This window comes from Coturnix japonica, chromosome 1, assembly GCF_001577835.2.
Source record: "Coturnix japonica isolate 7356 chromosome 1, Coturnix japonica 2.1, whole genome shotgun sequence".
Classification (NCBI taxonomy): domain Eukaryota; kingdom Metazoa; phylum Chordata; class Aves; order Galliformes; family Phasianidae; genus Coturnix; species Coturnix japonica.
The window spans coordinates 5,522,461-5,548,931 of record NC_029516.1 but is presented as its reverse complement, the minus strand read 5'-3'; the positions used below and the strand labels follow the sequence as shown (position 1 = coordinate 5,548,931).

At 45.4% G+C, this 26,471-nt stretch overlaps 1 protein-coding gene across 1 annotated transcript; it reads right to left on the bottom strand.

Moving 5' to 3' along the window:
* Nucleotides 1-1,760: 1,760 nt before the first annotated feature.
* PROSER2 (proline and serine rich 2) lies at nucleotides 1,761-24,816 on the bottom strand. The gene is made up of 4 exons (XM_015869751.2): nucleotides 24,561-24,816; nucleotides 15,751-15,966; nucleotides 5,677-5,929; nucleotides 1,761-5,318 (listed from the first exon to the last, which is right to left on the bottom strand). The coding sequence occupies exons 2-4, from the start codon at nucleotides 15,958-15,960 to the stop codon at nucleotides 4,342-4,344; spliced, it is 1,440 nt and encodes a 479-aa protein (XP_015725237.1). The 5' UTR covers nucleotides 15,961-15,966; nucleotides 24,561-24,816; the 3' UTR covers nucleotides 1,761-4,341.
* Between the last annotated feature and the right edge of the window lie 1,655 nt (nucleotides 24,817-26,471).

The window sequence follows — 26,471 nt, the reverse complement described above, 5'->3', positions numbered from 1 at the left end:
GCTGCGCATAGGAAGCTCTTTGGGTAGGAATCAAACAAGTGCCTCGATGTCAAAACACTGACTTGCATTGTTTGAGGTATAAACTTTGCCTGTAGGTTGTTACGGTTGGGGTAGGTTTGTGACATTAAAACACGATGGTTGTGGTCGCTGTCAGAAGAACAAACACTGAGCTGTTAATGACAACAGTGCTCCTTCCTTCCTCTCTCCCGTCCCTGGAGCTGAGCTCTCAGGCAAACAAAAATGGTGGTGAAGCTAAAAATGGTGGGGGAGGTTGTTTGATGTGCACCTGTATGAAAGAAACGTGTTGTGTGCAGGATGAAGGCTGCAGTTTGGGTACCTTAACCTGGGGGGCTCACCCCATATCAAAGCAAAAAGCCTTTTGGCTCCACGGCTGCTGCCTGCAGGGTGATGCCATGGGGCAGAGCCCAAGCATTTGGGATGGGATGCACAGGGAAAGGCTGCGCTGGGCAGACAGTGCCCATTTCCTGGGCTCGAATGTACTATAACTCTTGTTGTAAATAAAAAATAAACCTAATCAGGCAAATGAAATCCAGTTAGGAAGGCAGGAAATGTTCCACAGTAATAGATTTTGTCTGTGTCGTGGAGCTTTACGACCCTGTTAAGCCACTGCCCTGCCTGGTGCTGGCTTCTATGTTGGAAATAGAAATGTGCTGACAACTGTTTCCTAATAGAAGTTTAAATATGAAGAAGTATCTCCCTCTTTCTGCAGTACCTTGTTCAGCCTGGAGAGGAGGAGGCTACGGAGAGACCTCGTCACAGCCTGCCTATATTTAAAGGAAGCTCATGAGCAGGAGAGAGAGGGGCTTTTTACATGGGTGGAGGTGACCTCCCAGGACCTCTGCGTGATCGCTGGACTGAGGCTGAACCAGAGGGAAGCGACTTACACAGTCTGGGGTTCTTCAGCTGCTCAGGTGGCTGCAGGTGCTGGGATCCTGGATCCATGAGGATGCAGCCACTGTGACAGCAGGGGACTGAAGCAGCACCCAGAGCACCTCCATGGTGAATGGAGATGTGCATCCTGGGGGCTTTGGAAACTGGAACTGCTGTGATGCCTCCTCTCTTTCACGCTGCTTAGAACTGCCACTCCTGCAGCTCCAGTGGGCACCGGGAGCTCGGGGTGCCTCTGAATGCCCAGAGCTCTTCAGAACATTAATTACTGCTCACAGAAAGCACAAAGCCTCACAACAAAATGAAAGAGGAAGTGAAGCTGAACAGCCCTGCTCGCCTGCCAGCTGGGTGCTCTCCTGTTCCTCACACCTGTTGCCTTTAATCCTGAAGTTACCTGAGCCTCTTCTGCTTTTGTTTTGCTGTCCGCAAACAGCAGGAGGTTAATTAAGGCCCAGTGGAAAACCTGCAGGCTGAGAAGCAGCGGGTGCCACCACCCATCTTCCCTTCCAGCTCCTTCCAGCTGAGAACACCGCTGACCCTTCAGCTCCGTTTGAAGTGCGGCGTTTCCTCCTCTGGGAGAGGTCAGTTTGCTTGGGAAGAGAAAAAGCCCACATGAAAAATGTGAAAACGAAGGGTGTGTCCTCATGGAAAGGGTTCGGCTCCATCCAGTCTGAGGACCCTCCTTTACCTCAGTGGGAAAGTTATTTATAGGCTGGGAGTCAGCTCTGCAGGGAAGAAACGCCACGCAAGCCAGGCAGGGGTTGCTCAGCAGAAGGCGAGGGGAGCAAGAAGTAGCGCATCAAAAGGAAGCAAGGAGAATGAATGGAGTTCCAGTTCCCGTCAAACATGGGTTCATTGGTTTTATCTCGATTTAATAGAGGATTTATTGGATTTGGACAAGACAAGTTACTTCTAACATTGGAAAAAATATCACAGCAACATATACACACAAACCAGAGATGAGGTTATGTACAGATTATTAGCAGCTAGACTCATAGCTTCATACAGCACATGGCTTTACTCACTACAGTTTTAGGCACAGTGAAGAGTTCACCAACTGGATATCTGCTATGGTGAAAGGCTACAACAAACACCTCATCCACGTGGGCAGGATGAAGCTGAAAAGCTGTGAGTCCCCATTCCCAGCAGCTGAGGCCACAGCCCAGCTCCTTCAGCACACTGCAGCTTTAGCTATTGGACATTAAAACTGATACGGACTCTTCTTTGAGTGGGATTCCATTAGAATCAGTGAAGGGGCTGCACTTCAGAGGACAATTGGAGTCCCATCCCCCTGCCTCTCAGTGTGGATCCTCAGCTGTAAACAACCCAAAGCGAAGATCTGGCAGGGAATGATTAGATGTGAAGATGGATAGCTCTGTACATCCCCCACACGTGTAATGTAAAGTTGTCTTTAACAGCATTCTCAAGCACAGAGGCCATGAAACATTCAGGTTGACGTAGCAGGTTACATTAATACATTATGATGCATCCCACACTGTCCACACGTGAGACATGCTGTCACCTTCTTTCAGATTCAGGACTGGAGACTGAAATCCCAGTCAAATAAAAATTATTTCCTCCCCGCATACAGGAAGCCACCTTTGTTCCAGCAGGACTTCTCCCATTTGATTCTGGATGCTCTGCCAGCCTGAGAATCGGTCACATTTCTTAGTTACTTTGCACTTATATACAGTGCGGCTGCCACAGCGAGGAGTGTTTTTACTTACCCAGCTAAAAGGCTGCAAAGAATTACTGTGTGACAGAACCATGTGGACACCGGAACAACACAATTAAAGCTTCAAAGCAGATAAATTAATAACAACAACCAAAAAACCTTTTAACTTATGAGGCAGGTTCACAGCTACAAAAAGGATCTTCCTTCACAACAGCTTCATTTGCAGATACAGCTCCGCAGGTTCGAAATACTCGATCACAAGAAATAACGAGCTTGTTTATCACAGTTATGTCAGAGCTCCTCTACCAAGGGTGCGGCAGTTTCTATTATTGCCACTCCCCTCCAAGGTTTATTACTCAGCTTCTCAGGGAAGAGAGGGGGCTGCTGGAGGCTTTGGAAAGTGCAGAGAATAAGGGAGTTTTCTCCTTTAAGGAAAGAGTCTGAGAACTCCTACCCGTGTGGCGGGCTGGGGTTTGGCATTGGGGTTTATAAATGGCTGGTTTTGATAGTTTCAGGTGTTCAAAAAAGAAAGAGAATTTTATTACAGAAGAGCAGCTTTGCCATATATACCTATAAAACAAAATCCCAAACCATACCAGCACACGTTTTGGGACCATCATTGTCTATTGAACGAAGGCAAAATACGCAACCGTGGACCCTCCAGGAGCAATGTGCTTTTGCCTCTCACTCTCTCCTGCAGGAATTTTGGCTATTATTTCTGTTATGTATTGGCAGGGCAGAATCAAATAAGGCTCTGAGCAGAGGGTTATTAGGTCTGTGAGCCTGGAGGAAGATCAAACGTGGTTTATTTACACCTTTGCAGCGCAGCACAGCGGGTGCTTGAGAAGTAACAGCTGAAAGAAGTAACAGGTGAAAGGTGAGACCTCTGCCAGAACGCTCTCACATTTGGTATGGATTCGACTCGTTCCTATGGCTTCTCATACAGAGCAGCTGGGGCCGCAGATTGTCAGGAGGCTCTTTGGCTGTCAGTGCAGAAAGCAACACGGTGCGTATCCTTGATGCCTGTCTGGTGCCTTTCACTGGACACAGGGTGTGAGGGCAGGGCCAGGAAGCAGCAGCTGGGAAGAAAGGAAGGAAGGAAGGAAGGCAGCTTGGAGCAAAGCAGCAGAACGATGCAGTCACCCACTCCAAGCTCAGGCTGCTCCAGTAAGAAGGTCAGAACTGGAACTGCCCTCTGCACAGCGTTCAGCTGAGTGGGCACAGAGCGAGGGAGCAGAGAAGGTCACCACCAGAAGGGAATGAAAGCAAAGCCTGATAATACAGACAGCGTCACTGAAGTGTCACCATTAGTCAGAAACTCCAGTTTTGACATATCTTGAGCTCCCACAGCACAGACGTGTGCAGGACAGAGCTCTCGTTGGTTATTTTTTTTGGCTTTAAAAAGAGCAAAAGGAAGATTCTCCATTCAGTTTTCTATGTACAACAATACTGCACTGTACACTTCATTAACAAGCTGTCCTCTGCTACAGTCCAGCATTACTTAAATAAAATTCTTCTGAATCACAAAGAACAACAGATGAGTGTCTCTACAGGAAGCAGGGCTGAAACCCACCAACGTACACAGCCTTACACAGTGCCAGTCTGCAACTCACAGCCATGCTGCAGTACCAGCATCTCCTTATCTTGCCTGAAGCAGAGATCTTCCCATATCTCCTTCCACTCTGATCCCAATCCTGTCAGGACTGTTCCAGCCCAAAGTCATGACTTCCCTTCCATTGTCATGTTCCCATTCCAAACTACGCAGTCTCTTTCAGCAGTCCCAGCTTACGCAGCGCCTCTCTCCTCGCTTCTTCTGTTGAGCCACGGCCAGAAAACTTCACTGTTATTCCCTGCGATCGAAATCCTGAAGGTCTGGGTAGTGAACCTGACCTCCTCCTCATATCCAGGGTTAGGTTGGGTTGCTTGTAATCATTAAAACCTTTTGCTGTGTTCTGCTGAGTGACCTTGCTAGCATTAAGAGCTGCCTCTGGTTTGATTGTTACAGTTTTGCCCATAGGAAGGAAAGGGCTGGGCTCACTTTTTAAAGCCTCATGGATGTTTTGGTATCCATTGGGAACAGCATCTCCCTGTTTGGGCTGCATATCAAGCTGCTGAGTACCTGGGGCATGAACCACTGCGTCCTGAGCTGGCTTTCCCTTAACAAGGCCAAGTTTTGTCAGGGCCTCGTAGCGCGCTTGCTCAGAGGAGAGATCCCTTAAGGAAGAACTTCTGTTGCGTGACAAGAAATCATTTTTTTGCTGCCTCTCCTCCAATTCAGTTGCCAGAAATCCCCCATTGATGTTGGCCAGCACCTGAGCTCTCCGCTCCTGTACGTTGACTGCTGCTTTTGAGATAGTCTCATTGAATTCTTTGCCGCTGACATTTGTTATATTGATATTGCTTGGAAACCGGTGCAGTTTGGGTGCAGGAACAGGAGGGTGCTTCGGAGCTACAAAACAATCACCATTGGCTACCACAGTTTTCTTCCTGTCAGAATTCCCCTCCTTCAGAGCGCTGGGGAAACGCACCCTGCTCTCCATTTGCTGCTCAGACATCTTCTGGGCCACGATGAGCGGAGTGGGAACAGAGCGAAGCAATTTTGGATGCTGCACTGCGGGAGGAGGCGGAGGAGGGAGCGTCTCACACGTCTGCGGTGGTGGTACAGAGGGATGAGGGGGAAGGTCAGCAGGTACGGCCGGCTCGGGGCTCTCAGTTCTCTGGGTGGCATCCAGCACTTAAAAGAAAAAGCAACACTAACCTCAGTAAGTCCTCACACAGCACAGAACACAAAGGTTTTCTTTCACGAGGGATGGCACACATCAGAACCACCTACCCAAACTTTCTAACAACTCGGCCCACCTCACCTATAACTGAACTATGAGCAATGGCATCTCATAGGAGATCCTAGAGTTCAAATCACTGTGTTTACAACATAATTGCTAGAAGCCCTCTTCCCACCGCTCACTCTGCACGCTGGCTTCACTGTGTTTCAAAAGGATTCTGTAAGTTTTGCACATTACGATTTTTGATCAAAACCAGATTACATGACAGCTAAGTCAAAAGAAACAAAACCTTTCAGGAAATACTGGTACCTGGTTCTGCATCTTTGCTGGGAGGGCCTTCATGGTCACTGCTCTCAGGTGTCGACTGCACTAAGTCGATGATATCTTCAGTCTCTGAATGACTGGACAGATTTTCTTCCGTTGACCTTGGGGACTGACAGTGGATGCCACTGTCACGTAGGACCGGTTCCTCCAAGTCATCCTCTAAGGCATCTATGGTTTCCTCAAAGAAGGTGAGAACATCCTGCTCTTCATGAGTTAAGTACTTCATACTCTCATCATCCTACATGGAAAAAGAAAAAGGAATAAACATAAAGATGAATGCCCTGCAGAGAAATACACGTAAGTACACAGATAGTAATTACAAAACCCTGGTGGGAAAGAGGAAAAGCAGCAGAACACAACAGATCGTGGTCTCATGAGAAGGATCCCCTGCTTGCTGTGCCATACCTTCCCAAAGAGGCATCCAATCACACAGCCAGGAGCTCACTGTGCATTCGTGTAGGCTGAGGGGCAGCAATTGGTATTTCATCCTATTTGAAGTACTAACTTCATTTCAGCAGACTGGTGTCCTTTTGAGTCGGACTAAGGAAACCTCTAACAAGATCACAACAGCTGGTTACAAACTAAACCAAACCCCACAGCGCTGTGACTTTACAAGTGCTGAGTACATCTTCTAACCCCAGAGCAGAGCTGCCATTTCAGCTGGCGTGTCAGGTTCAGGGACAAGGGCTGGAGCAGCAGAAGGAAAGGGCGCATTCAAGACAGTTCAGAAGGGTTTGTTCCCTTACTGCTCTAGACCAAAGTGGGTGGATGTGGCCGTTAGGAAGGCAGAGCTGGAGCTGAAATATGGCTCCATCACTGCAAACTGAGTTATCCTGAATTCAATCACAGATTACAACAAAGTAGTAAGAAGAAAGGAAAAGGTTTCTGGAAAGCTCTTGAGAAGAAAGAAATCAGACCATCATGAGGATGTATTCCCTAGCAGTAAAAGGCCTTGGGCTACATTGTCCAGCAGGAAACAATCCTGTAGAGCAGAAAAGTGATAAATAATCACTTCAATCATGTAATCCTTATTTTCTGTGAGTCAGTGCTCCTGATTAACTCAACATCACCGGGAGAGGCGAGGCAGCAACGTGCAAACTCTTACCTCCACCCTGGGAAACACTTTTCCAGAAGCTCAGAGATGACCAAGAATGATTAAGAAAAGCAACGCATGAAGACAATGGATACAGGAAGGACGTTTCCCAAGAGAACTAAGTAAGTACTGGAATGTAATTAAGCATTGTCGGGAAGTGAGGTTTTCCCTTTCTGGACTGAATTTCACCAGTAAAGCAGTTAAAGATGGATTCCATTCTATTCTCTGCTTTTGACTTCTCCCAGGACATATGGCTGTTCATGCACCTAACACGGCTACTTCAGTTCAGGGGTATTTAGGCACGTAGCTAAAGGCAGGCATTGCAAATACTGAAGACTTCTTGCTAGGGCAACAGAAAGTGCATCAAACTCACTGTGCATGTTTGGACCTTATATTAGAATAGGAAAAAAGCAACCGTTTAGCTCTACCTGTTAGCTCCTACTGCAAACAAAGCTTTTACCCTCATCTCCAGCATTAAAAACAGAACAACGTACCTCTGTAGAAAAGTAATGCCCACAGATTAAGAACTATGAAATACTGCATTGTATTGAGGACCAGTTAGTTTCCAAGCACTTCAAACAGTACAGGATGAGAAAAATAAGTGCTGTGGGGCTCTTTGCTGTATTCCCCTGTAAATAAAGGCACAAAATACAGAAGACTCCAGCAGAACTGCTACAACAGCTTGAAGCTGGATGCCATTTGCAGCTGCCTATTTAAAGCACTAACTTCAAAGGCTGACATATTCCACAGCCAACACACACTGCATGGGAAATCGCAGTTCTCAAGGTCCAAGGAAAGTTTTACAGCTAAACTCGAAAAGTGAGAGACAGACAAGCCTTCTTTTTTTTTTCCCCCTTTATGGATGTTGCAATCTCCTTCCTTCCCCACCCAAATACTCATAGGGCTGCTATGTCTAGCAAGTGAGAGAATGACAGGAAAGGAGCTGTTGTTTGGTAGGTGGTAGCTCCAGCTGAACAGGACTCCCAGAAGCTTTTGTTGTGGGTGAGCTCATCGCAAGAACCAGACATCCGCAGGCAAAGGAAAAAAAAGGGCTTTTTGTTTAAGAGGTTCACGGTGGCAGCAGATCCAGTGTGTGGTACTACATGAAACAAGTAACCATCCCTTTACAAATGCATCTGCAGAATATGGCATACCTACATTTGTTGGAGCAGGTCCCAGAGGAGGGCTGTGAAGATGATGAGAGGGCTGGAGCACCTCCCCTACAAGGACAGGTTGAGAGAGCTGGGGCTTTTCAGCATGGAGAAGGCTGCAAGAGGACCTTGTAGCAGCCTTACAGTAACTGAAGGGGCCTACAGGAAAGCTGGGGAGGGACTTTTAATAAGGACATGTAGTGACAGGACAAGGGGAAACAGCTTTAAAGTGGAAGGGGGCAGATTTAGACCAGATATTAAGAAGAAATTCTTTACTGTCAAGGTGCCCAGAGAGGTTGTGGATGCCCCATCCCTGGAAGCACTCAAGGCCAGGCTGGATGGAGCTGTGAGCAGTTTCAGCCCCAGGTCTGAGCACAGCAGTGCACTGTAGGTAACAGAAGAGGAAATCACATACTGCAGTAGAGCTTTCAGAAAGATGGGAAGAATTTGGTTGTGGTGAAGTGGTGCCAGCTATGATTAAGACTACCAGGTCTATTTCTAATTAGTTCATTTTCCCCATATTCCAAATAATGGAACAGTTCATATTCTTTTTCCAGGTTTTCCAGGCCTCATTTCTCCTTGAACAATCTGGGTTTGTAACAGTCCAGGAAGAATCTTTTCAGTTACTCAAGCTATTCCATCATTCTTTCCAGTAACTCACAACTCAGTACATAAACACACCTCCCCAAACCAAGTCTCACATACACACATACAAAACCACCTGCTTCAGCAGCTACTGCTTATAGAGAGCCTAAATGTAAAAGTTGTGCCTTGCTGAGGATTAAAAGGACTCTCAGAAAGAAATAATTCCAGATGCTGATATGGCCAAGTATGTTCAGCTGGCACTAGTATCTTACAGCCCTGAGCAGCCTAACATTTCCTGCTTATGCCAAACAGGAAAACTGCCTAAAGAAAAATAACTCTCTTTCTTTCTTCCCCCCGCTTCAATCACTGAATGGCCTGGATTGAAAACGAGCTTGAAGACCATCCAGTTACAACCCCCTGCTATGCGCAGGGTCACCAGCCACCAGATCAGGCTGCCCAGAGCCACATCCAGCCTGGCCTTGAATGCCTCCAGGGATGGGGCATCCACAACCTCCTTGGGCAAGCTCCCATTCCCGTCCTGTTCAACTCTTCCAGCTTCTCATTTCATAGAAAAGATCCCTTTCCTACCTGTCCAAAAGCATCAACTTGTATCAAAGGGCCACAAAAAGCTCTCAAGCACTGACTCTGCTGCACACATCAAGGCATGTGGCACAATTTGTGACCTCTGTCACTGACTTTTGTTTAGTAAGAGGCACCTCAGACACAACGCTCCTTTGGAAGACGAAGCTGCCTGATGGTCACAAGCAATTAATCTGAAGTTCATTCATAACTGTGCTGCCTTTTAACGAAGTTGAGCTGGTTACACCTACTGGCCCTTGAAGGAGAGAAATGGAGCAAAATAAAGATCCACGTTAGTGTCCAGAAGAAATTCAGAAGATCACAGCCAGACCCTGGGATCTTCTGACTCAAAGCAAACTGCTAAGACATCCACAATAGTTAAAAATATTTATATGTTAATGGTTTTCTAGCAATCTTCAGAACCAAACACTATTTCCTACGTCAAACAGCTTCATTTTGTTCAGCAGAACACCACAACACTGGATTCAACTGACTTAGCCACTTCAGAAAGGATTAATGTGCCAAAGAATTAGGAAGTACAGTTCCGTGGGAGAGAAATAACTGAGTGCCTCTCAGAACACAAAGGGAACAAGATATCGTAATACTTAGGGATTGGTGTAGCACCACTTACACCTGAGCCTGCTAATAACATGAGACAGTTCTTGTAAAATAAGTGGGGAAAAACAAAAGCTCTGAGTATAAAACAAGCATCAGGACAGGTGCAAAAAGCTTCAGTGATTAAAAAAAGTTGTTCTGGTTACATTTGTAGGAAAGTGAAACAGCAGGGGTTGTACAGCTCATTGCTTCAGCTTGAATCAAGTGAGATACAGATGAGAGCAAGAACTCACAAACATCCAGCCAAAGCAGCCCTCAGCCAGTACCAGCTGATGGCAGGAGAACAGGGTAAGGAGAAGAATATTGCAGCACGCTGCTTTTGTGCTTTCCTTCCCTACATCCTCCCCATTTCCAGTAATACACTGCTTAAGGACTTCCCAGTTGTATCCGCATCTATGTGCTTAATAGCCCATAATAAGCCTTTGTAGCATGAATTCATGGTATTGTTTAAGCCCATTTAAATGGCTGGCATTCACAGCATTCTGCGGCAGCGAGTTCCATAGTTTGTGAGCTGTGTCAAAAAGCACTTCCTTTACAACCCACTATCTGATGATTTTGATAACACCACTTCATTTCTGGAAGAGGACTATAATAGAGAATATTGTTATGTTCAGTCTGTTAGCATAATTGTGCCTGCATGCCTTGTAATGATTAGCAGAGCATATAATCAATTGTAGATGAGGACAAGAAATAAACAGGATGAACTAAAATACTGGATTCAACAAGACCTACCTGCTTGTAAAAAAGGCAAGCTCTAGCAATACTGAAGCTACTTAAACTCTGAACACCTCTCTCTGAGTATCAGAGTTCAGCTTATTTCAGCTCATCCCCTTAACTTCTGTTTTAGAACAACCTGGAAAAATTCAGAAGAGCTTTCAGACTGAAGTCACTCACACTTCACACAAAAAACCCCAAATCATTTCATACCCATCTAGTTTCTCCCAGTAGGTTCACTGACATTAGGCAACAGGTGTAAGCACAAGATGTGATTCATGTTGACTGCAAGGTCTTATGATATAGTCCTCCCCCCAAAATACTCTGATGGATGAATAATGAGTCACAGAACAGCTTGGGTTGGAAGGAATCTCAAGGATCATGAAGCTCCAACCCTAATGCTGCAGGCAGGGCCACAAGCCTCCATATCTAACACCAGCCCAGGCTGCCCAGGGCCCCATCCAACCTGGCCTTGAACACCTCCAAGGATGGGGCATCCACAGCCTTGTACTTGGGAACTTACACTTAGATGAAATTACTGGAAGGTGTCTATATAACTGAAAGGCAAGGGAAAGACTGAAGTTTATGAGAAGCAGCATAATGCATCCCAAATCAGATAATGAAATAAGACAAGCCCTGAACAGACTTAGTCCCAAACCTCTGTTATCTGATACTTCCCTAATAATAAACTCGGTATCTGCTGGCAGCCTCGTGCTAAAATGCACAGCTTTGAGAACAGAGTGGGACAGAGTAACACCTTCATGACCCATATGGTCATTATTTCAGCTGAAAAGAGGCTGCACAAACACAGTGAGGACCAACAAGCAATAGAAAACAGAAGCAGCTGCAGGTCAGTTTGAGTGCTGTAAAGAGGGGCGGGGGGGCAGAAACAGCACCACTGAGGCATGCAAACGTCATCGTGGGATATATTAACCAGGGTGATGAAATCACAGCACATCCTCACACAGAACACAGAGTTCTGATCCAGCCACTGAACTTTTGGAAGGATTGAAGGCGAGCTGGACTGGGCCCTTAGCAAAGCCACAGAGCGCTGGAAGTATGTTTGGCTGTGCAGGAAGGTTGGAATAATGCAATGTGTTATTTTTAATACAGCAAAGAACGGGTGGAAGGCAGACACAGCCTTGTATGTATTGCAGTCTGTAAATGGCTGACCACCGGGCTCATTACAACGAAACTGCTCTATGTTGTCTAAAGTGAAGACAAGTGGAAATCAGTTTACACAGTACTGCAACTCAAATTCAAGTATTGACTTAATGAGAAAGTAATAGGGCTGAAGACAGGCTGCTCTGGAGGTTCAGGAGTGCCTATCAGTGAGGTTATGAGAGCAGAGCTACCCACCTGCTGGAATAATCATCACCCACTTGATTCTGCTTTGAAGCAGTTTATAAATCTTGAAAGCATTGTTGCTGTAGTGCATACGTTATTCTCACCAGCACATTTTACAAGGTCATTCCTTGCTAGGAGACAGGCTCCTTACCCCTACCCCTGTACTCCCAGACTGAAGGAAGTAATCCCCAAGCTCCTCTTCCTCCCTGCTGTTTGCCTTGATGATAGTAAGAATGACTTCCTTAAGAGAAGTCCTTAAGTTCCTTACCATCAACCCTGAAGTGTACGAAGCACAGCATAACTCTCTTCGTGCCCTGCAAACAACAGCTGCCACCCAACCAAATAAAGCTGTGTGGGACTGGGTCACCCAGAGACACAATCCATCTTTGTTCCTGGACTCCTAAAGCCACACTGGAATCCCAGGACCTCTTCAGAAGGGCTGGGGCAGAGACAGCAGCAAGAAACAGTTCTAAAACCAAGTCTGCTGTATTTGCATCATCTGTACTGCCTGATAAAGGATAAAGGTAACAGCGACCAGTTTTTAGGCTGTAAGAGATAACTGTGAAATGGCTAGGTGAGCCCCAAGTTAAACGTGGGGAACAAGACACTAAAATAGCTCAGATCATTCACAAGATGCTTACTCAGCCTTGTCTGCATACTCAGTATTGGAAGTGTCATCAGTACTATACAAGGCATCTGTGATGATGAATCATTTTCAATGACAAGCAGATCTTGTTAGAGACACAGAGAAGCCTTGTTCCAAGAAATAACAGAGTAAGATATCTTTCGAATTTGCTACATGGCTGTGATTCCTAAGTTATTTGATTAGTGACCAAAAGAAATGGTCACTTGACTGACTTCACCACTATTCCAAAAGAGCAGTGATAACTGGGGCGTTAACCAAGGACTGGTCTGATGTGAAGGAGAAAAACCAAAAAGCACAGCACGGCCCATTGAGAGCACCAAGCAACCCACTAACCCTCACACCTAGCCCTCAATAAGAGACATTCAGATACAAAACGTACTGGAGTCATCAACATCCAAAGCACTCATCCAGCTTATTACAGTGCAGTTCCAAATCAGCACTTCAGCACTCATCATCTTCTGGTATGACCTTAGCAGGCGATACTGTCCTAGCATGTAATTCACACCTAGAAACCGAAGTAGTTACTCATGGCTGAGAATGGGTACGCGGTACAATTGTAGGAGTGAAGAAGTGAGGTTTGTCTGTAAGAAGCCTGCACATACCTCATCTAAGGGACAGGACAAATTAACTGAGTAAAGCTAAGAGCTTTATCTCCAGAGCAAGTGTCCTTAAATTGCTGCAGCTGTATTTCACTGTGAGTTCATCCTTGCAGCACCTATCAGAGAACGTCATTCAAGAACAGCTTTTGGAAGTGGGAATTGCCAAGCAGAGCACCTTTGTGTACCCTTCCTCTTGCATAGCACAACCAGTCCCCTGCATGGAGGAGTACACTTGTCTCATGCCTTTGTTGAGGATCTGTTTGTTCTAACACCACCCTCATTACAGAGAAGCCAGAACGGACATGAAAATTCACATCCTCATGGAAGAGCTTTTATGGCTGCAAGACAGAGAGAAAGGAAACAGGTTTAGATGGTGATGAGAGATGAGAATATCAAAGCAAACCCTCTGCCCTTCTCAACATAGGTTCTGGCACTTGCCTTCAGCTGCTGTGATAAATCTGACAGCATAAAAATCAGGTCTGTGTATCTATGCTTTACAGAGAAAAGTCTACTGAAACCGTGACAGAACAAACATCTACACCTCACTTTCCATTCAGGAAAGAAATATTTGACCACAACTGTCAGATTAAATAAAAGCCCACACTGTGTATGTAGATAAGCTGGGAAGTCTGGCATAATCAAGCTCAACTGACAGCACCTGACTGCTGAGAGTCACACTGACTTAGTTTTGTTCTAAATACATTTTGGCACAGGAAGGTTTACATCCATATCCTAAACATCCCTAAACCCATAACCAGCTCCACAAGAAGGGATGTCTGCACACACACACAGCAAACAGAACAGCCAGCAGTCAGCCAAACCAGCTTTAGAGCTGTCAGCATAGGCTTTAGCTGGTCGGAGTGTTTGCCTCTATTACCACATCCTTTGCTTTGTTTGAATTCCACAGATGCAATACAAAGGTTATGTTTAGCTACAACTGTAGTTTGACACTGAAAAGCTTAAGAGCTTCACTTCTGTAATCAGGCAGAAAGAAAGGTGCAGCACTGCAAGCCTGCAAGAAAACACACTGCTACAGTTCTTTTTTCTACTCCTCCTTCCCACTGGGCCATCAGGCCCTCAAACTCAGAAACTGGGATCACACCACTAGTGAAAGGAGATCGGCAGCAGCATCTCACTACTTTAAGTGAAATATTTGCTGTGAAATGTTTTCCATGTCCAGAGTAACCCAAGAGAGAAGGCTCTTCCCTAGGACTAGGGAGGGATTCTAATTCTAGCTGATGCATCATCATATGGGTTATCACATGGTAAGATCTAGTTAGATTAAGGTAACCTATGTCATTTCCTGACACAGCAGACTCAGAATGAGACTGCACAGACTGATTTATATATAGCCTCATTATTCAATACCGATTTATTCAATTTATTTTCCAAATGACCAGTCTTATGCCTTTTACCACAGTCAGGAATAAAACTCACAGAAACATGACTGGCCACGAGTTGTGACACCAGAAAACTGGAGTCAGATTATAAAGCATAAAATTAACTTATAATTCTTGAACGAGAATTGCAATTCCCATCCTAATTCTCCAAGATCCAACTAGTTCCCTTGGCTAATAAGGGTACTCTACTTATTACAGGTCCAAATGGTGGACATGGCTCTTACTTAAACCTCCATTACCCTCACCCTCCCAACTCTCCTCTAGAGCAGATTAGAAACAGTTAAAGGATTAGATGTAGTACTATTTGTTTTGTGTTTTAAGTAGCAATACAAGCTGAAGGATACAGCAGAATATTAACTAAGTTGTGGCATTCTTACTAGAACCAACCTTCAGCTGCCAAAAAGCTCACCAAGCAGTGCAAAACATTTGAGTTGCATTAAAAAACACAGATTTCAACTTGCCAACTTATTTTTATCACTTCTTTCACAGCAACATGCTACTTCGTTTAAAGAAAACAAGTAGGGAGGGCAGAGGGAAAGATATGGAAAGCTTAATTCAATATTAAATGCAAGACAGAGATTTATATTCCCATTCAGGGAAAGCATGTTTACCGGAGTGCTCTTTCCTCAGTTAAAAATGGATGCTCTCCAAATGGTTGTGATAATCAAAAAATGCACAAGGAACCGTACCTGCTTTCTAGGCTCAGCATGTCACAGTCCAAACCACCCTGCTGAGTTCACTGCCTGAATCATCCTGCTAATTAGAAAAATGCAGCAGCGCATCCTACTCCCTCAATTACTCACATACTATTTAAATGGCCACACACTCATGTTCACTAATCCAAAGACAGCTTTGTTGATGGTGACGTATTTGTTACTCACCTAATTGTATGAAGGGGGAATAAGCTGAGACCTTCCTCAGTACTGTCAACAAAGAACTTAAGCTAGAAACAGTACGTTGAACTAAGCACTATCCTCACCTTCCTTTATGAACTACTTAAAGAGAGGGCAGAGAGGCAACAAACTGCACACTACGTGCAGGCAGCACAACCAACTTATCCATGTTCCTTATACCCATTCCCAGTTCTCTAATAAAATAAAGCACTCTTCAGGCTTTCTGAGGCAATGAGACCAGAGTAACAAGCTGTTTTACCACATCACAGTAGCTACTTCTGGTCTTCCAGCTCATTAAGACCCAAGACCACAGCCCTCTGTTGGTACTAGAACTCGCACAGATCATGGCTTTGAAAACAATAATAATAATCCCGCGCTATGAGCCAAGCTACTCCTGTAACCTGCATCACCAAGCACAAGGCTCATTAAGCACTTACCATGGCAAGGCTTTTGCATCTAGCTTGGTTGCCACAATTCTCCACACCACCACCCCTCTCCATGCTCCCAGGTGTGCGCTTCGGAGAGATTTCAGGGGTTGCTTCAGGAAAATCTGACAGGAGATTTCTAGGCATCACACCTTCTGGACTTATCGATCCCAACGCAGCACAGGATGCCATCAGCGTGTTACGTAGCGTTGCTAGTTGCATTCATTTCTGAAAGCAGAAAACAGCATCTTTTATTTTTAAAATGCAGGTTTAAATCTATAGAAGGGAAAATAAGAAGTAAAAGGATTCTATGCAAGTTATTACAAGGCATCTCTTTAATGCTCTGGAACTGTTTTCTCAAGCTGCTTTACACTGACTATTTCTGGTTAAAGATCCATGAACAGAGCAAGCATAGTTCCACTTTTGCACCACCGTATCATACAGCAAAATTACATTTTCAAGCTTACAAAGCTTTTCTTTCACTTCACGCTTGCATATTTGGAAGATGCTTACAGGAACAGACATGCACCAGCACTTACTGGAACAAAGCCCTTGTTCTTTAAGTCATCCTAGAGTTCTATTCTGTAATAGGGCTCTGAATTATAGGACCACAAAATACTGCAGACTATCTTCCTTCATTTTCCAAGCACCACACAGACACACATCACCCTTCTGCACTAACAGCACAAACAGGGAAGGAAGGAAAGCACAAACCAGCTCATCTTAATGTACCGCAGAGAAACATCTTTGCAACAAGGAACTGCATTGCATGGAGGCGCAAAACGCCTGACTCTTCAACAGCCCATCTTCTCAACCACCCTGTAGGTGAGCAGGAAATAGCAGTGACACGTTCCTCAAATCAGCTGGTTGTGAGGTACCACGTTACATGGCACCAGCTGGGAATTAGATAACATGACCCCGATGCCACACAAATGAAATGAGATGGTCCCGCTTCCCAAGTGCTTCTCCCCTTATGATGGCTCAAGAGGTGACATGAGAAGCAAAGCCAGTCCTGCATCTCCAATTCAATTGGATTGTTTCTCCTTCCTCCCTACCACTGTCAGCTCCGAGCTGAGAAACCAGAGCCTCCCGGTGAGCTGATTAGCGTTTCATAGCAGTGAGATAACATCTGCCAGCACCGAGCAACAATTCCATCTCACTGATCATTTCCTCCCAGGAGAGGGCTATGGCATTACCACAGCTATGTACAAGTGCTCCCTCCTCTATGCTGCAGCACCAACATCTGTCCTGTGGGAAGACACCCACACAATGTAACTAGGCTGTGGTCCAACGACTCTTGGAAGCACAAACCGAGTAAACAGAGTGCTGGATTTCCACAACACAAGTATGTGAAAATTGCCAGACCTGATGTTCATAAGATAAGATTTAACCTTGCTTCTTCACAGGAAAAGAAAACATTCTTGCTTTCCTCTATTAATAACACGAGCTATAGTCACAACGCATCCCTGAGATAATGGTCTTTTAGTGCTAACACTGAGGCTCTTGATCATGGCTTAAAGAACCACACAGGACAAGCACACACCAGAACACCACAGCACCTGTCAAACCTCTGGTTGCCACGTACCACAAAGCCACACCGAAGAAGGCTGTTGTTTATTAGTGGAGTTTAAGTCTAAGAGCAGCACATAAAACACAGATATAACAGTTAGAAGGCACCTGACTGCTCTGAAACTCTCAGAAGCCTCCCAAGGACTCGATATGTCATATCCTACCTTTCAAGGTGAAGTGTGGGTGAAAGAGTATTATTCCAGCGAGGGACTATTAGAGGTGCACACTCCTCCTGCCATTCAACAAGAGGTGGGTAGTAATCCCAGCCAGCATCGCTTTTTATTCAGGTGCCTCAGCATAATCTGGGCACGCCACAACTGATCAGTCTCTCACCGATGCTTTATGGATTTCTTTAGTTACACTTGAAACTTGGTGAACTGTTTATGGACTGCACTACAAGGGGAGGTCACAGCTCACTGCCCCAGAACACTGCAGGTACCATAGCTGAGATTAAAATATGAAGACCGCCTAATGAGGGATACCCAGATTCAGCAATAACAACCATCAAAGCCATGAGTTCTAAATACCAACAAATAACGTCCTGTTACTTGTTCTGGAGTTCAGACTCTGATGTTCCATAAAGCTCCTGAACAATGAATAAAGGCAATGACTGCAGCTGGTTCAGAGAGCCTCCCACACAAGATCAAGTACTGCTTCTGCCTCTGTGCTGTAAGCCATGCCTTCTTTGGAGGTTCCATTCATATCAGAGAGGCCTGGGAGAGGCACAGTAAACCGAGATCCTGCAGGAACGATGAGAAAACAATTCCTTTCTTCTGTCTTCCAAACATTAAAGTCATAAGCAACTCACAAACATTACTTCTCCCCTCTGCTACGTTGTTGTGCATTAAGGATTAGCTGCTCCCACGTATTTGTGCAATGCCTAATGCAGCCACAGCTGATGTGCACTGCTGCAATACACACAGCACATTTTACAAACAAGTTCCCTTCCTTACCATAGATAACACAGAAAGCTCTTCACCCTTTTTATGTCCCCTGTTCATTTTGTGGATTTGGGACAGAAATAGCCAGTGATGTAATGAATTTCAAGGAGATCCCACAGGCTGTGTCAGTAGGATTGCCAAGGTAACCAATAAGGGTTCAGAAATAAGGTAGCCCGCATCAGAGGAAGCAAGAACAGCAGGGCGACAGACGGCTGCTCCTCCTGACCTTCAGAGATGCTCTACAAATTAAACCTGCTCACAACAGGATTTGTTTCCTGGTCTGTTCAGCACATTACAGTGTTCTGGGGGGTTTTTTGGATGTTTTGTTATTGATACAAGGGTACAGAAACATGACAGGATATTAAAAACAGCCATCACTGGGCAGCTGCGATCCTGTCAGTGAAAATGATTGCTTCTTTGTCATAGGAGAACCAGCTTTCACAAGGTATCCACGAGGACACAATTCACATATGCATGTTGGCAGAGGGTAAGAGGGAAGAAACTTGAAATATTGAGTTTTACCTTCCAAGATTTAATTTTGCTTTGGCAGGGGCACGTAGTTCAGAGGCTGTAATAAAGTGCCATCAAAGATAAGGTGCTGCCTGTCTGTTAAGAGGAAAAACAATTTAGTCGTGGGCTTTTTTTTAAATAGTTTTGCTGACTAAGATTACTTCCGACTGAAATTCAATTCCAGTATTTAGAAGGGACTGCTCCTGCACTAGGAGACGGAAAAAGATGTTAATAACCCTGTGTGAAGACCAGCTTCATAAACAAGAGATCAGTTCCACTGAGAGGGCAGAGACAAGCACTGTGTCAGCCAGCACCAGCCATTTACTGCACAATACAATTAAGGCGAGTAGAGTCAACTTCTTTATCTTTTTTTAGGAGCTTATTATACATTTTTTAAAGGGCACAATATCAGTCTTTCCCTCTCTTCACCATACATCAAATCTCTAGAGCATGCTTTGTGAGAGCAGCTAAATTCCTAAGCTAGATCCCTAAGCCAAGGCTGTACTCTGAGCATCACAAACACTGCCTGGTTTTCAGCAGCTATTCTGCAGTGATGCAAGTGGGACAAAAGAACTGACCAGTGAACCTGAACGTTCATTTCATCTGTTGACTGTACACATCCATGCCAACACGTGAGCTTAACTCCCTGTGCTCTATCAGTCACATCTTGCATTCAGTGGCAGCGCTCGAGTTAAAAGTTTGCTTTTTAAAAAAACCAAGAAACCCAAACATCTGAAAGCCCTCCGAGGTCATTCAGAGAGTCACTGTATAAAAAATGATGGTAAAAATGGTATTAAAAAAAATGATATATGAAAAATGATGGCCCCTGCATGCCAGAGACCCTGCAATGCTATTAGCCTCTGACAACAGCTAGCAGCAGATGTTGGGGGAAGAGTGCATCTAAAACAAAGCAAACAGAGCAGGAATTCATTCAGCCTCCTGCACGTCGCAGTCAAGGACTTTCAAAAACAGGGCAGGTATCTGTGTCTAACAACACGATGAAAATCTCCTTGTATTAAGCGCTCCTGCAGCATACCTCAGAACCAGCCATACGAGATCACAGCTAAACAAAACAGACCAACCTACAACACGTCCCTGCTGTAACACTGTGGCTGCAGACTGCTCCAAGTTGACTGATCCAGTAGGGTGGACATATTTCCTCTTTAAAGGTTACTCAGTAGCTGCATTCTTCTTCACTGCCTAAAATATAGAGGAAATTCTTGAGCTTTAGAGGTGAGCTATTTCCTGCTGCTGTGACATACACTAAGTTGAAGCTGCATGGGAACAGACCAAGTGACAGTGCTGCCTACAATGGCCGAACACTACAGGCAAGCTGGCCAACTAGGAGCATGCAGGATGGCCTGAGGTGATGCTTAACCCTTTTTGCTAGAGAGACAAGCCATGGAATCAAACAGTGCGTTTCTGGGCTCTTCTCATAGTTAGCAAAACAGTAAGTTTGTGGGCTATATAGTGGGAGCTATTGGTAATAGGTGAACAGTTGGATTGGATGATCTTTTAGGTCTTTTCCAACCTTGGTGATTCTATGGTTCTGTTCTCACAAAGAGTTAACACAGCTGGAGTAACAACCAACTATGTTAGTTTTTAGGAATAGAGGTCAACCAAAACCAGCCAAGAGTTCAACTCTTCTCCATATCAAGAGCACAGATGCTTTCAATGCACAGTCTCACATCAAAAATTCTGGCTGTCCAAACCAGAGGCAGTTCTGTGTTTTTATGGTACATTCGTAACAAACTCTCCGACTTTTCTCCATTGATTTGAGAGCTACAAAATCCGTTGGCTTTATAACTATAAAACAAAGATTCTCTCAGTCCTCTAAATCTGGAAGCCGGAGCCTCAAGAAACACACTGGATGTCATTCATACAGCCTGTGCTTGAATCTGCAAGAGCTGCCAACAACTAAATAATTAACCCAGTGTACACTGGTAGCAAAAGAACCAGATGGGTAAGGCACCAGTTGAGCAGAGCTGGAATCCAGCTGCCTTCATTTCATCACACACCGAATTATAGCCCAAATAAACGTAGCAATTCACTTTTAAATGAAAGGAAATGACCACAAAGCAACATTTTCATCAGCTGCTAAACAATAATTGAGTCGTCGTACCGAATTCTCCAAACCATGTTTTGCTCAGAAACAACACTTAAGGTCCCACCTCTGAGCACGTTAATCCAAGCCTCAAACAACCAGAAAGAAGGATTCGGTATCACGCTTCATTTCTAACTGGTTTTTCTTGATATTCAAGGACAGCCTTTTTGAGACACTATGCCTTTGGAATTTTGTTACCTGCTGTACACAGCTAAGACAAAGCAAGACAAGCAACCTTTTGCCTGTCAGTATCTGTCTCCTTGTTCTCTCTCCACTGCTAAGGAAATGCTGCCTCTTTTGAACAGAGGGTGGAACGCCACTGCAGGCTCTGACGACATCACATATATCCATCCAATCTGAAGACAACCTGGCAGGTGGAAAACTGTAAAATGGGTCGTTATGCATCTCTGCCTCACTCCTTGGAGGTAATCTGTGTTCCCAGTTCATTACAGTAACTTCAGCTGAATCCCATCGCCTACAGCTAAGACACCACTGGGAAAGCTTTGTGCATAGCACTGCAGGTTGAACTAGCAGAGAAACATCTCTGATGTACTCTTAATCCCTCCCCGTCACAACTAAAAATAAAACTCTGCTTAGTGGCAGGTAGTTACTGTTCTTTAGGTTAACATCTTGCACAAGGATAGGGCTCTCACTGGTAGTCTGAGATTTGATGATCAGTATCTGCTTAGTGGGAAAGCTACATCTGATACCTCTGGTTGTCCAGTCCAGTACTACCTGGGCTTCCAACAGTTGGAGGTAATGGCTCAGGTCTCCCTTGACTTCAAGTGATCTTACACAAACTGCAGCAAAGAAGGCGCCCAGCTCTCTTACAGTAACTTCAGTCGGCATCAGGGTGGTGCTATGACAGCCAACACTTTGGAAACATGAAATCTACACCAAGAATTTTAGGCACAGACACCACAATAATTAGTCAACTTCTGTCTCGTTACAGGTGTAGCATCACCAGGGTTTAAGGCTGCATTACATAATGACTGTCATGGCAAAGGTGAACCAAATCCTGCCTTATGAAGAACACACAAGGACAGGACAGTTTTCCGCCCCAGTGCTTCTGTGTCACGTCTCACAAGGGGATTTGGTGCTGCTTTCTTGCATTCATCAGTGACTGCTGTGACAGTACAAGGAAGAGGGCAGAAGACACTGAAATCACTAAGCAGATATTTACTTTAAAAAGAAATTAATTTAACGATCATTTAATTCCTACATAAGCACATAAAGGTCTGCCTGCCCAAGGTGAACTGAGCTGAAAACAGCATTGGAAAAACAAAGCAGTAAATGCTTGTCTCATACATTCATTGGTACAGGAATGATCAGTAAATTCCTAATTGAGAGGGAGATCTTTAAGCAGTTTGTTACACTGGAAAATAAAATCACTTGCTTCTATTTTCTAATTAAACGAGCGGAAGGATGTGGCAACAGAATTCGACAGAGCCTGTCTGGCTGGCTTTGAGACCCACTTTTATTGGCATTTATTTTCACGCTCCGGTATTTTAGAAGGTCAGTCAGTCTGTGACTTGTCAACTACCAAGGAGTTACAGTGTTCACTACTATATCCAACGAGCCAGTCTTTCTGCCAGCATTCTTGGTTAATATTTCTCTCAGAGGTATGCATATAAAGAAGGAAAAGCAACTATGATCAAGAGGGGAAGAGTTTTACTACTCACAAAGCGCAGAGATTCAACACAGCATCTCCCTGTTCCTTCCCCATTTCAGACTTCATTTGTACTTCCAGTCAAAACTTCGTATTACTCATTCACTCTCTGTTGTAAGAACTCAAAGCAAGCCCATAGTGAGAACGATAGTGCTGCAAATACGTATTCAATTTCTTTGAGCTGTGAGTAATCGGTGTTTTTCTTTCCTGTTTATACACCATCCCCCCCCTCCCCATACAGGTATTATCACTGCAAAAGAGGGAAAAAGCCTACAATCGTTATTCTGTACAGTAATAGCTGTACGATGAAGAACATCTGCAATGCTGCATTAGCCAAGGACCTGCAGAAAAGCCTGAAAATATCTTTGTGTTAACCTAAGCTAGAAACTGCAACAGCTTCAAAGACTAACGCTTCAGTTTAGAAGGAAGTTTTCCCTTCTGTTCCCTTCATATAAGGAAAGAGGAGAGAAAGCAATCACTACATTTCTGGTGCTTCATTGTAACAGTTTAAAATCCTGGCCATAATAACAAGAAGACAAGTCACCCTCCACATTCATTTGCCTGCATCATCTCTTGGGTATTGCTCACACGCAGGATGAAACGCAACAGATTTCCAGCCGCCTCCTCTGGGTGCCATACCCAACCAAAAGCTATTTGGGAAACATGCCCTTAAGATCTTCAATTGCTGAAAATCTGGAGAGCCTTTGGAAGGCTGTGGTTTTTCTTTCACATCCTAAACCTCGTCTGAACTACCCAGGCTGACAACCTTCAGAAGCACCAGCTGTCTCACACCTTCTCCAGACAGAACAGGCACCTGACAGAGGGTAGGGAAAAATATTTTGAGCTAAAATCTGCTGCTGTTTAAGCCAACAGTTTTTCCAGGGGTAAAAACACATTCTGGAAAGTCAGGAAGAAATGAAGCAGCTCTTTAACATCACCCTTAGCAAGCCCATAGCACTACATATAGAATCATTAAGGCTAGAAAAGACCCCTAGGAGCATCTAGACCAGCCACTGACCCACCTTTCCATGCCCACTAACCACGTCCTCAGTGCCACCTCTCCATGTTTTGCAGCCACCTCCAGGGCCAGTGACTTCACCACCACCCTGGGCAGCCTGTGCCTCACTGCTCTATCTGAGCAGAATTGTTTCTTAATGGATTTCCTAAACAATGAATATCAGCACATCTGAAGTTTAATAATGCACTGGCACCAACCCTTTTATAAAGTCTTTCACTTTTTCCTTTCTTTCTTTTTTTTGGTCAGTAACAGTTCGCTGCTGCCTGTGGATTTTTAAACAGAATGTGACGGGGAAGAAAAAAAATCAAGGAATTAAAGGAGCTTGTAAGCAGGGCAGGGAGCAACTTCTCACACTGTCTGTCAGGGATAAGACAAGAGCAAATGGTTCAAGGTAAAAAAGGGGAGATACAGGTTAGTAATTCTTTACTCAGAGGTGAGGCACTGGCAGAGCACCCAAAGAAGCTGTGGGTGCCCCATCCTTGAAGGTGCTCAAAGCCAGGTTAGATGGGCCCTGGGCAGCCTGAGCTGGTGGGGGCACCCAGCCCATGGAAGGGGCTGGAGCTGGAGGAGCTTTATGGCACCAACGATAGCAGAGGGCTCTGCTGGAAGTTCTTTCTCCCTTTCCCCGTGCTCTGAACCACATCCCGCCCAGCAGCACCTCTCCGATTCTCACTTTGCTCGCTGCTAACATTACACACCGCTTCGTTGGAAACCGGAGAGCAGACAGAGAGCACTACGGTGCGTCACGGCGACTGACTGGAAGGAAGTTTAGAAAACAATAGGGCGAAAACCCGAGCGGAGCAGCCTCCTATTACTTCTTGAGAAGTCACCCATTCGTGAGGAATAAGAGCAATGCTGGTATTACTCCCACACAGAGCTGATAAGCGCCTCAAGAGCGGTGGGAAAGACCCCCAGGGGAGGGTATGGCTCCTCTTGGGAGAGATAGAGAAGCAAAGGAAGGAAAAGTCCCCTCAGAAAGAGCGACCGGGGGGATATTTGAGGGAGACTTACCGGCTGCTGGCAGTAAACCCGCTCCTCTCCTAATAGAGACAACAGATGAGCTAGAAGGACAACAAGTTCTCCAAGTGCTCTCAAGCCAAACACCGGCTCCTCCAAGCACCGAACTCATGCGCACTGCGCCCGGCCAACACCCACGGCGGGCGGTTAAAGCGGCAGCGCTGAGCGGGGACAGGGCGGAGCGCTCCGTCCCGGCTGGAAGAGGTGCTTCGTCATGGCTCCGCCTCGCCTGGGCGGGATGGCCGCCTTTGTCCGGGTTGTGCCGCCGCTCCTCGTGGCCAAGCGAGCCGGGTGGAGGTGTCTGTGAGGGAGGGAAGGCAGGGCGTGCAGGGCGGGGGGTGCCGCCGCCATCTCCGCCCGCGGTGTGTGAGGGCGGTGCCGCCTAGGAGCCCTGAGGTGAATTCCCGCCCCGCCATTGGGGTGCGGTGTTTTATCCCTAACGATGGGGGTTTGTTCCCACTTTTCACCCTGTGCCTCACTTCTCAAGGGCCTTCCCTCTGCTGTGAGATGTTAAGGGTGACAACAGTATAAAGTTAACAACAGCTTTTTCTGCCTCTTTGCTGCGCGTCTTGAAGGAGGAAAGCGGTCTGTGCTGTGTTAAGCGCTGCTGCCCACAGCGGCTCGATAACACGTTCCATCTACTCTTCTTTATTACTAATTTATCACCATACTGGCTGGTATTTATTTATAGAAAGTACATGCAAGGCTGTGTCAGCCATCAGCTGAATGGTTTGATTTAATGTCCCATGCCACTGTAAAAATTTCAGGCTGTTTCTAGGAAGGGGCTCTAAACAGCTCTTTCAGGAATCATTATTTCTTGTCCATGCTGTGGTGGCAGAGTTATTTATGGAGCAGAAAGTGCCTGAACACGTGGAAGAAGGAGATGTTTCAGAACGATGTGGCCCTGCCCACAGTAAGTGTTGTGACAGAAGCAGGATGAGGGAGATGTGTGATTTAGGTTGGGAGCAGTGAGACCCGGATGCCCCGTCCTTGGAGGTGTTCAAGACCAGGTTGGACGGGGCCCTGGGCAACCTGATCTAGTAAAGGTGTATGTTTGGTGGCCCTGCCAGGCAGGGGGGTTGGAACTACATGATCCTTGAGGTCCCTTCCAACCCGGCTCATTCTGTGATTCTGTGACAGATGATTATGAGGAAACATCTCTGGTGGCTGCAGTAGCTGAGCCTTGCTTAAGTCCTACATGTCTCTCTTGACCAGAGTGACTTTACATCTTGCCAATATTAGGTTAGATGGATCCCAGCTCTATCTTTTATTCTTGGTGACTTGGTATAGGATCATAGGACTCACCTGCAGCTGTTACACAACAGTATGGGAGAGGAAAGTGTTTCATTTCATCAAGGAGGGACGCGGGAGTGGCATCTACTAAGTACAGCCAACAGACAGTGGCTGAGGAAAACATTTTGGAGGGGGGAAAACACGTTTAATTGAAGAATATACTTAAATGTAAGCCTGTACTTTACTGATTTCCTGTTTGGGAGCATCGTTAAACAGATGCAAAGTGTTTTGCAATTCATCGACTTGGGATGTTAGATAACGTCAATGTGTTATTCCTACAGCATTATGTGCAAGTATATGCTAACTCACCCTGCCGGAGCTCAGGCTCTACTCGCTGAGTGCATCACCTTGAGGAGGAATGTAGTTCAGAGTTTTGTCAGTTCCACGGTGTTATTTTCTTTATCTCTTGATTTACCCTCAGCACCTTGTGATAGAAGGTCTAGTCTCACATTGGAAATGTGTTGTCTGCATTTTCCTGCCCCAGGTGTGTCTGAAAGATGTTTTTGTCCTTCTAATCATCATCTGTATGTTTTTTCTTCTTTCCTCGTTCTTCAACATTATTGACTGCTAATGCTGGCACTGACTTTATTCTGTGTGTTGACACATTCTGTC

Bases quoted from the DNA above. Each gene is read 5' to 3' on its own strand.
- PROSER2 (XM_015869751.2), bottom strand. From the start codon at position 15,960: ATGCAACTAGCAACGCTACGTAACACGCTGATGGCATCCTGTGCTGCG. The intron at 5,930-15,750 runs GTAAGTGCTTAA...TTTTCCATGTAG, and splicing joins GATGCAAAAGCCTTGCCATG to GATGATGAGAGTATGAAGTA. The intron at 5,319-5,676 runs GTACCAGTATTT...TTTTCTTTTAAG, and splicing joins CAGCAAAGATGCAGAACCAG to TGCTGGATGCCACCCAGAGA.